At 43.7% G+C, this 11,093-nt stretch overlaps 1 protein-coding gene across 1 annotated transcript; it reads left to right on the forward strand.

Moving 5' to 3' along the window:
- The first annotated feature begins 7,004 nt into the window (after nt 1–7,004).
- Nucleotides 7,005–10,460, forward strand: LOC127223673 (cytochrome c oxidase assembly protein COX20, mitochondrial). Its single transcript, XM_051186392.1, has 4 exons — nt 7,005–7,089; nt 9,512–9,626; nt 9,713–9,776; nt 10,288–10,460. The coding sequence occupies exons 1-4, from the start codon at nt 7,051–7,053 to the stop codon at nt 10,421–10,423; spliced, it is 354 nt and encodes a 117-aa protein (XP_051042349.1). The 5' UTR covers nt 7,005–7,050; the 3' UTR covers nt 10,424–10,460.
- The last annotated feature ends 633 nt before the right edge of the window (nt 10,461–11,093 follow it).

Raw genomic sequence — 11,093 nt, forward strand, 5'->3', positions numbered from 1 at the left:
TAAACACAGCAATGTTATCTGAAGGTAAATTCTGTAGCTTTCTCTTCTAAGCTTAGGGGTCTGTGGGTTGCAGCTGATAGTGCACGTGATCAGCCCTGGGTTTGATGCTCTGCATACTGCATAAGATACAATAGATTGGGCCAGGCATTGGTGGCACACACCTTTAGTTCCAGCACTGGAGAGGCAGAGGCAGGCATATCTCTGTGAGTTCGAGGCCAGTCCGGTCTACAAAGCTACACAGAGAAACTTTGGCTTGGGGAAAAAAAAAAGATGTAGTAGATTGTTATTTGTCTTTTCAGAAAGGGTGTCATGTAGTCCAAGCTGGCCTCAAACTCACTATATAGCTGAGGAGGATGACCTTGGATTTATGAACCCCTTGTCTCCACTCTCAAGTGCTGGTATTTGGGGCAGGCGCTACCATGTTCTTCTGGAGATGGAACCATGGCCTCTTGCATGCTATGCAAACACTCTACCAACTGAGGTACGTCTCCAGCCTGGGTTGTAGATTATTTAATAAGTTATTACAACAAAACCTCATAAGCCTTCAAAATTGAACAAATGGAGACTGGAAGGGAAAGGGCTTAGGAAATAAATAAATACAAGTGATTTTTAAGAAAAAAACTAAGGCTCGAGGGAACAGCTCTTGAGCAGCACCACGCTCATACATCCATGTTGGGATAGCCCTGCTCCCCTCAACCCAAACACTCACTGCTGGTTCTCACAAGATGCTGCTTTCATCCTAAATCCAGTTCTCCATTACAGACTCCAGTTAACACATCCCGGAGGAATGGAGGTAGCCGCAAATGAAGTAACAATTTAAGCTGAAGTTATCCACAGCTGCTGGGAATATACGTACTGAGAGAGTCAGGCTGACCTCAGGGGTCTTCAAAGGCTACAGCCCCACCCCATCTTTGAAAGTGAGAGAGAAGAAGCCCACAGCACCTCCCTGGAGGAACCTCACCAACAAAGACTGATCCAGAGAGCCTCAGCAGCACGGATTCATAGGAGTAAGGGAGGTGGCAGAGTAACTTAAAGCCAGCCTGCCCCAACAGAGAGGGAAGGATACGGAAAATGACTGCCTCCCTCTTCAAATAAACGGTCATGGGCAAATGGCAAGGGCGTAACAAAAATATCCTGAAAGAGTAAAACCAAAGGTAGTTGGGCCATGATTTGAACAAGTAACTGTTGGTTCAGAGGGAATGTAAACTGGTCCAGGTGATAGTATTGGCAATTTATTAGTTGGAATAATCGGTTGAAACTTATTTATTTGTAATGCTTCTACTATCCAGCAAGAACTGAGCATAGTGGCCCACATCTATAACCCTAGTACCTAGAAGGTTGAGGCAGGAAGATAGCTGCAAGTCTGAGGTCAGTCTGGGCTACATAATGACTTCCAAGGTAGCCTAAGTTACTGTCTCAGTTACAAGGACAAAGAAAAAGAAAGGAAAATAAAACTATTTCAGTAAAACTTAAAGAGGGAACTGGGAAGATGACTCAGCAGTTAAATCCCTTGTTACACAGGCATAAGGACTGGCTTTCGGGCACCCAGGACACGCATAACCCACATAAATGCCAGGTGGACGTGTGGCTGACCCACCTGTAATTCCGGCACTCAGAAGGTAGAGGTGGGATCTGCAGAGCAAGTTGACTGGACAAACTAGCCCTATCAGCAAGCTGTAGATTCAGTCGAGGGATCCAGTGTTGTGTGATACCATTCTCAGAGAGATGTGAACAATGCTCATCCACCCAGATAGGAAACTGATGACAGACCAAAGTAAGGACACCACCCGTTCACCGGAGTGGTTACAGGAGCAGGAATGACCGCATCATCGAAAGCCTACCAAACATGGGGACAGATCATGACATGGAATCCTGGAGCTCTGCATGATGTACATGCAGATTGACAGGCGAGGTCCTCTCTGCTCAGGGCTCCTTACTGCTTATGTAACCATAGGAAGGGAGGAGCTTGTCAACCACGTTAGCTTAGGGGATTTTCAGACACTTCTGAGTCGGTTTTTCCCAAGTCTTAACGAACGTTCCAGAATGGAATGTCTCGATTCAGAGAAAATTGCTACAGAGCTGCTCAGTGAATAAGGTGGAGAGCTATCAATCCTTAGTTCTCCATATGTTTGTGCACGCTTGTAGGATGCACTGAGGTCTTTGTGCTCACAGATATGCACTAGGGAAATCTGGAATGTTAAACACACAGGGTTGTTCCTTCAAGGGAAGGGACGCATAACTTGTTACTGCCCAGAAGGCTGGGGTGTTGTTTGTTTTTTTTGTTTGTTTGTTTTGTTTGTTTGCTTGTTTTTGAGACAGAGTTTCTGTGTGTAACAGCCTTAGCTGGCCTAGGACTCACCCTGTGGACCAGGCTGGCCTGGAACTCAGAGATACACCTCTCTGCCGCTGTAGTGCTGGAATTAGAGGTGTACACCACCACTGACCAGCTGCTCCAGACTCTTCCTGTAAGCTTGTCTTTCTCAGTCTGTGGAACCCATCCTTATGGAAGGTGCCACATGCGCTTTACAAGGCATTCCAATGCACTCACTTCCAATCTCTACTTAGCTTACTCTGGGCTTGATTGTGAGCACAGGATGAGTTAATTATCATCAGCAAACTTTTCACCACAATGTGCTTTGCTTAAATGTACCTAAAATACTCAGGATCAGACTCCTTAAGTTTGAATCAACACTGGCTACTTAGTGTTGTTGACCCAAACTGCATTTTGGGTCAATACTCTGCAAGCCATGGGGCTCACAGACACCCTATACCTACACACCCACATATCCTTTTCACATATACATGAGAGAAAAAAAATTAAAGACAGATGGAGATAGACAAAATAAAATATACCCAAGATTGATGGCTGAAGCTAGATGGAGAACAGCATTAGTTTATTCTGTCAACTTGGAGCTTACATAAATTTTCTTAATTAACACTAAAATACCATTCATTTCAGCTAGTGGAACTGGAGACAAATCTTTTAGAATTACATTTCTAATTTTACATTATTGATCTATTTATTAATTTACTGCTTATTTACTTTATTAATCTGCTTATTTTGTTTCTGGAGTCCAGTCCAGGGCATTATGTGTGTTACATCCTGCTGTCTACCCCCAAGTCAAGTCACACACACACCACACACACACACACACACACACACACACACACACACACCCCGTTCCTGATTTTAGAATAACCTTATTTCATTCTAACAGACTATATTATAATAATTTTGCATGGTCTTGGATTAGGAAAAATTTTTTTTAATGATTTGCAAGTAAAATACCTACTATTACATCCTGACTTTTGTTAGGTTGTGACAGGATCTTGCTATGTAGCCCCAGGCAGGTCTCAATGAGTAGTGACCTTCCTGCAGGCTCCTAAGTACTGGGATTGCAGGCATAAACCACCATGCCTGGCTTGTGCTCAGATCTTAAAGTGACACTGCTTTCACTGTCCCTCACAGCTAGTGCTTTGGAGGCCTGACAGTTAAGGACAGGTACCAAGGAACTATACTTAGTCTGTTTAGACACTGGCTCACCAGGCCATGTCAGGGAACCATATATGAGCCCACCATGGCATTAAGGGGTATGGGAAAGGAAATCAGCCCCTCATCCCAGAACCTAGTTTAAATTATGCCTACAGAGAGCCAAGAATTTCTACATAGCTAACAAAAATTGCTATGAAGATGGCTGCATAGACATTTTATCAGCATTCTTTTCTGGAAGATATTTCACATAAGAATAATGAACAATGCTTAAGGTGTAGAGTATGAACATATGCCTCTTTCCTCTTTTGAATACTTTTCTGAGAATCTCACATCCAAGATTAAGAACCATGTTTCCAGCCAAGTATGTGCCTTGCCTCCTTGTGACCCTGGACACAGTGGGATTCCTTTAACTTTCTTTGACATGTTTTGATCTTGCCAGCCTGTAAATCTGTACAGTGTGCTTTGTAAACTACTTTATGATCTCATTTACTAAAGAAACGTTTCTGATAAATATAAATGTACTAAAATATATTGCACAATCTTTTAAGTGATGTGGACAAAATAATTTCAAAAGTCACCAGAATCACATACAGCTATTGTTGTTAAAGTTGTTAAATGTGTGTCCCCATTCCCTGTGTCTCTGCTCACATCTACTTCTCTTGGGTATAACTACCCTTTTCCTAATAACCATGCTCCTCCTAACTTCTGTACTTAAATCTACATTAAAAATTTTATTTTCATTATCTTCTTTTGGATACAGCCCAGGTTGGCTTACTAAAAATATTTTTAAGTGCTAAAACTATCTTAGGTAAACTGGTCTCTGGACCTGCCCCAAATTCCTGAACAACATGACCCTGAACTAAAGGTCAAAGGTTAACTCCCTGACCATTTAACTGTTATCTCTCTGCTTCTGTAAACAATTTCTTTCTACATATGGCATAATTGCATTCATTATATGAAAAAATTTCAAGAATGACCAAAGGTAGAAAATATAAGCTGACAAGGCAGGCCCACTATGATCATACAGAGATGTATGTAAAGATGTACACAATAGATTGGAGGCTGTACTTTTTACCCCATATATTCTGGCAGGTTATGGTGTGTTTTAAATTTGTGTTCATGTATTAACAGCCTTGGGTATAGTCCTGGAACCGTGGGAGTACACACCTTTAGTCCCTTACTTGGGATGTAGAGACAGTAGGATCTTTGTGAGTTCAAGGCCAGCCTGGTCTAGAGAGCTAGTTTCAGGACAGCCAGAGCTGTCACACAGAGAAACCCTCTCTGGAAAAGCCAGAAAGAAAAAAAAAAAGTCCTGGGTATCAAACTCAAAACAAGGCCTTCTTTGGGTATGCTCGGCAGATACTCTCTCATTGAGCTATACTTTCAAAACCTCCAGTGAGTTATTTATCAATTTGTTTCTGAAAACAGACACCACTCTGTAGCTGGCCTTGAAATCACAATCTTAGAAATCACTACTCTCTTAACTTGAGTGATGGGATTATAGGTGAGAGCCAATATACCTGCATTCAATGTTATTTTAAAGGACTGAAAAAAATGTATTTGTGTAACAATTAAGAAAAAGGGAAACAATTTGGAAAAACACAACAAACTGTTCTTTTCCTGTAGTTCCCAACAGAAAAAAAGCCACACACCCACATTCACCTCCCAGGTTAAAAATTCTACAAGGCTGATTGATTCAACTATGATAGTAGACACTGGAATGTTGCAGCCTGGGGCCAAATGATCTTAGGCTATCCTTAGCCTCCTTATAGCCATTCATCCCCCACTTCCATGTGACTACCTTTTCAGAATGTACAAATCAGAACACCAGTTTCCACCAATCCCAAAGACTAAGAATATCCGGTAAAAGGCCCATCTGATTTTCCATCAATGCATCTGAAAAAGGTCTTAGCACTTTTGTTGGGATATGAACTTCATAAAACTGTTACTATGTGGAATGTAGTTTGAATCCACCTTCTTGGGTTTTTTGGTTACGGACATGAATACTTGGCTCCAGAATAAACCCTATTCCCTTTGAGGTAAATTTTTTTTTTTTTTTTAAATCCACATCTTCAAGGAGGAAAGGAAGGGCTGACAGTTAAGCGTGTTACTTTTCACTACCAACTAATTGTTAACAAAGAAACCGAAACTTTGGCCACTTTGTTAAAATAAGAATCTTTAATATAGAAAATCCCTAAGTACATTTTTAAACAAGTGAAATGGGCTCCAACTCGGTCTATCCCAACAACCTCTGTCACAAACAAAATGGCAACGTTATTTTCTCGGTACTTTTCCAGTTACGTCCTTTATACAGCAATTAGGAATTCAAAAGAATTCCTCTCTCCTTTATGGAATATTACTACCTTAAATATCACATTCCAGAATTAAATGCCTGGCTAGTCAAGAATTTCAGCAGAGCATCCCAAACTGTCAATACAGCAGCCCTTTTCTGTTTCCTAGTAATATTAGAGCCTTTGACACTTTGTGTTTCTTTTGGGGAAAAAAATTAAAAATACAAACTGTACCACGCACTAACACAATATAAATCACCTTTCCACCCTGGAACTGTCGGAATGCAATTAATGAACATGAGAAAGAGACAGTAAGCAGCCTGCACGGCAGTTAAGATGTCAGGGACCCTAACGACATCCTCGCAGCTGACGCTGCCCGGCGCGGGCGCCGCAGCCGCCTTAAAGGCAGGATGACTCTGCACAATGACAGGCTTGCACATTTTCCGGGGAGGACGGTTTGGAACGGAAGGGGCCATTCGGGAAACGGAGATAAACAAAGAAAGAGGCTTAAGGCCGGATCCAAGACGTTAACCCGAAACCGGAGTCGCCGTCGCATCAGCCCACGGCCTCCCGCCCGGGAGACGCGCGCCAGCCTCCATTTCGTCCTGGGTCTCCTCTACGCGAGCGGCGCCGCTATTTTTAACCTTCTACCTCTGAAGACGGGAGGGGAGGGGCGCGGCCTGGCCAGCGCTGGGAGGCCGCCACGAGGGGCTGAGGCCGGCGACGCGGGCGCCCGCCAAGGTCACCAAAGCCAGGACAAAGGACACGTAGGGGACACGGCCCACGGAAACAGGGCTAGGCGACTTCCGGTAGTGCGCGGGCCGTCAAGCCCGGACTCCCGCCCTCTCGGAGGACAAAGCGGCGCCGAACGGACGCGCGGCCCGGCCCGGCCCGGCCCCGCCCTCGGCGCGCGCCCGGCACCCCGCCCGGGGACGCGCACGACGGTTGGAAATGGCGGTTAAGGCGGAGGAGGGGCCGGGGGAAGAGAACTTTCTCGGCGCTGCCTGCCTCGAGCCAGCCCGCTTGCGAGACGGGAGCCGGTAGCGCTTCTCTAGGTCGTCTCCTCTCTGTCGTCCCATTCCTCGCGGCCAGTTACGGGGCCGGAAACACTGTGGCGGGTCGCACGGAACAAAGGAGGGGCCGCGGCGGGCTTTGGCGCGGCCACAGGAACGCTTCCTAAGATGGCCGCTGCGCGGGGAGGGAGGGGGAGTGGGCGGAGCCCTGCCGCTTCCGTCGTGGGCCTGGGCGGGGCGATGAGTGGCACCCATGGCTGCCGCGCGGGAGCCCCACGAGCCGGAGAAAAAGGTAAAGCAGGCGGTGGGGCGCGGGAAGTGGGCAATCGGCTTTCTAGAGCAGCCCGGGGACCACGAGCTAGCTATTCCAGCGGTCTAGTACTCAGTTGCTTCAAACTGGCGAAGAGCAGACTCGCGGGGTCGAATGAAAACGGCGACTACACTGTACACTACATTGTACTTTGGTAGTTAGGGCTAGCAAATTTATCCCGTGAGCTCGGCTAGGTGACTCGTGTCAGTAATCTCCGCCATTTAGGCTGAGGCAAAGGGCAGCTTGAGTTCTAGGCCAGCCTGGGCTGGCTAATGTGTCAGTCTCTGCATAACAGTCAAGCAAGCGTGCACACACAGATAAGGTAGATTCGCAAATCTTTGATTATTGCTTGTATTGGGCTCTGTTACCAAATGGACAGCCATTGCACCTTATGAAGCCAACATCCTACTTTTGTAATTAGACTGGAATTTCATTTAAGCCAGACCCGAGGAAACTGCCATGTTAGGCAGTGAACAGCTAGAGGAATGGCTACCGGCAAGTAGGTGTGCAAGTGGAAAATGTGATACAAAGCCCAAAGCAGAACATATACCGGCCTTGGTAGCAATACTTAGGGGTCATCCTAGGTAAAATGTTTTTAATAAATTAAACAGCGATAAAGTACTACTCATCAAATGTTAGTACAACAAAGGTCAAATGTTGACCTATCTCATCTAGATTTGCTTAAAGAACGTCATGTGGACTTGACAGCTATTTTGGAAATACTTTATCAGCTTACAAAATGAGTGAATAAACACAATTAACAGGTAAGAGTATAAATAGCATTCAGCTGTAAGGCTTGAGCCACAAGGAAAAAAACAGATAAAAGGGCAGATTCTGACCAGTGGAATAACAAGCTGAGACATTACAAATGCTTTATCTGTGTCGCAGTGCAGAGATGAGTTTTTAATGTGCCTTGATCTTGACAGTGTTGTTACCCTGCTGTGTAAAAGGAGAATGGGAGTTGTGAGGTGTAAGGCTATCTAGGTGATGTTAGTCTTGCTATGGAGTGGTAGTTTGGTTAGGTTGGGGCCAGTGAATTGGCTCAACACAATACATGACTAGAGTTAAATCCTAGAACCGTACTGGCCAAGACTGCTGTCAGTTCTGACTCCCACCCATCCAAATAGGTCTGGCAAATGCAGAAAAGGGCTTATAATACTGGCAGGGAACCTGCCTACCAGCCATGAAAGGCAAGGTGGGGACCCTTTGCAGCAACACTATGATGCCTGTGTTCCCCTGAAACAGGAGTGACAAGGCTATCATGCAGGTGCTAGGAATAACTTCATAACAGTCTGTGCTCCTAACTGCTGGGCCAGCCCAGAATTATTTTAAATGCACCACTGAGCGTTGTTACCTTGTCTGAGCTGTCCAAACAAAACACAGGCCTATAATTGCAGTGCTTCACAATTACAGGAACTCCAATTGAGGTGGTCTGGACTTAGGTGGTATATCTTGGCCGACTAGAGATCCCATTTATGTAGTAGCATTGTGTCCTGGATGCAAATGAGTGCTGTGACTGTTCCGGTATCCCTTCATCTTGCTACAGCAAACCATTTCCAGGGTGAGGGTGTGCAACATACTACTTTAGGGCAGGGGTTCCCCACTGGATAGACCATGACCTTTTTTTTTTTTGATGTGAGCTAATGGTGAGAGCAGTTACCAAAATCTGTCTGGGAGGGAGCTGAGTGTGATACAAGTTTAAAAAAAAAAAAAAAAGTCAAGAACAGAAGCCATCTGGGAAAGCAAAATTTTACTTTAATGAGAGCCAAGTCACATTTTATCTTCAAGCAGATCTTTGGGACAAAGGAGTAAGACACAGGTGAGGCTCAGCTCTACCCATATCTTTAAAGGGTCTGAATTGCCTTTACTTTTCCTCTCCTCTCCCGGCCCTCATTCCTTCCATAGTAGGTGCCACCTCTTATGCAATCTTTTAGCTGCATTGAATGGCACTGAAGACGAGATTCAATAATCCAGACCTGTTTTCGGGATCCAACACAGGGTGGCTTCTTTCACACAAGCTACATACATTAACAAGTTGCAAACTTGCTTCTGAGAGTTTTAATATTGGAACTCAGATCAATTTTCAGTGCACAGCAACTACCTTGTTGCAAGTTTCCTGATTGCTGGAATTATAATCAGGAACTACCAGCTGCCTGGCTAAGTAAGACTTACATACACATTAAACATGAAAAGTATTTCCATCCCATAGCCAGTGTGAGCGACAGATAAATATCCTTGAAAAATATAAAACTATTTGGTCACCTATGAGGTCAAATATATAAGTACAACCTCAGGAATTATTTCCTCTTGCAAAGTAAACACTATGTTCAACACTCCAATTCCCAAAATGATAAATTAATAAGACTACTTGCTCAGTCTACATTTCTTTCTCATTTTTTCCTAGCCCTTTAAACTCCTAGGAATCTTAGATGTTGAGAACATTCCCTGTGCTCGAGAATCAATACTATATGGCTCATTAGGATCTGTTGTGGCTGGCCTTGGACATTTCTTGGTGACCAGTGAGTATTTCTCCAGAATATTATTTCTGTAGTGAAACATTTTCTACATAGAACATAATTATACTGACCACACTTGTTTTTAACAGGTAGAATTAGAAGATCATGTGATGTTGGAGTAGGAGGATTTATCCTGGTGACTTTAGGATGCTGGTATGTTTTCTGCTTATTCCAAAGTTTACAGTGTCCAGGCTCTCCCAGAACTAGTCTCAAGCTCACATCTGCCTCCCACCCCAACCCCAAGTGCTAGAATTAAAGGTATGAAGAAGCATGAACATTGCCTTCAGAAATGGGGAAGGGAGGAGTGGATGATTTCCTCTGTGGTCCTGGCTGGCCTCACTACTAAGTAGACCAGGCAAGCCTCTGCCTCCTCCCCTCCAGAGTGTTGCTGGGATTTAAAGGCTCAGCCAAGATTGCCTATGACTATGGCAATTCACATAAACATCCATTAAATGTTTGAGCAGATAAATGGCAGAGTTCCTTTGAATAGAGTAAGCCAAACCTGAGATCCCACACATTAATGTAAGGTGACATTAAAAAAAAAAACAAAGCATTTGCATTTTGACATGGGTAGTCATTTTGGAAATTTGTATATAAGTAGTTAAAAATCCCTTAGGTTTAGTCATATAGAAACTAGAAATTTATTCATATTCTTTCTTACAAGGTTCCATTGTAGGTATAATTTTGCTAAGCAAAGAATCCAGGAAAGAATTGCCAGAGAAGGAATTAAAAATAAGATTTTATATGAAAGCACCCACCTTGATCCTGAAAGAAAAATCAAGAGCAGTAACAGCAGCTGAGCAAACTTGGCATAGAAAACCGGAAGAAAACTACTCCTTCGGATCAATCGCAAATGTATACTTTGCACAATTAAAAAAAAAAAAAAAAAAATTAAGTGTTGAGTTGTACTGTCACTTGCATGAAAACCTCTGGTCTTAGAAGCCAGTGTGCCACTGCCATGCCCAACACCCACCCACCCCCCAAAAAAAGAAGCTTGAAGCCTTATATGTTGAATGCAATGAAATAAATGAGCCAGATTGTAGGAGAAGTTGTACCCGAACACCTATCCTTGATATGAAGATTGTTTTCCTTTTGATCACCATGAAGGCCAGGGTGCAGACTTGTGTTAACTACCAGTCAATGATGGTTTCATAAACATGTACTAAGTTTTTAGCTGGTAGTTACCTCAGAACTTAGCCATTGATAGAAGTTTGTCAATAGTTAGATGGTCAATCTAGTAGTATTCTAACAAAATATGGGCAGTGTAGTTGTTGATTAAAGTTCTTTCAGCTTTATCATACCACAATTATATCTTACCGTGAAAGCTTTCTTGGCTGGTAACATTTCCAGTATTCTTCTGCTACTTACAGAGTTCAGTTTCATAGGAGCACAACTGGATAAAAAGAATCACAAAGCATTTAGTTTCCTAGACTTGCCTGGAGCATGCCATTACATATACTTCCATGAACA

This window comes from Phodopus roborovskii, unplaced genomic scaffold (genome assembly GCF_943737965.1).
Source record: "Phodopus roborovskii unplaced genomic scaffold, PHOROB, whole genome shotgun sequence".
In the NCBI taxonomy this organism is placed as follows: Eukaryota; Metazoa; Chordata; class Mammalia; order Rodentia; family Cricetidae; genus Phodopus; species Phodopus roborovskii.

What these genes read in the sequence shown, in the direction of transcription:
- LOC127223673 (XM_051186392.1), top strand. Translation starts at nt 7,051, where the DNA reads ATGGCTGCCGCGCGGGAGCCCCACGAGCCGGAGAAAAAG. An exon ending in TGGACATTTCTTGGTGACCA is followed by an intron (nt 9,627 to 9,712) that starts GTGAGTATTTCT and finishes TGTTTTTAACAG; the next exon opens with GTAGAATTAGAAGATCATGT. An exon ending in CTGGTGACTTTAGGATGCTG is followed by an intron (nt 9,777 to 10,287) that starts GTATGTTTTCTG and finishes CTTTCTTACAAG; the next exon opens with GTTCCATTGTAGGTATAATT.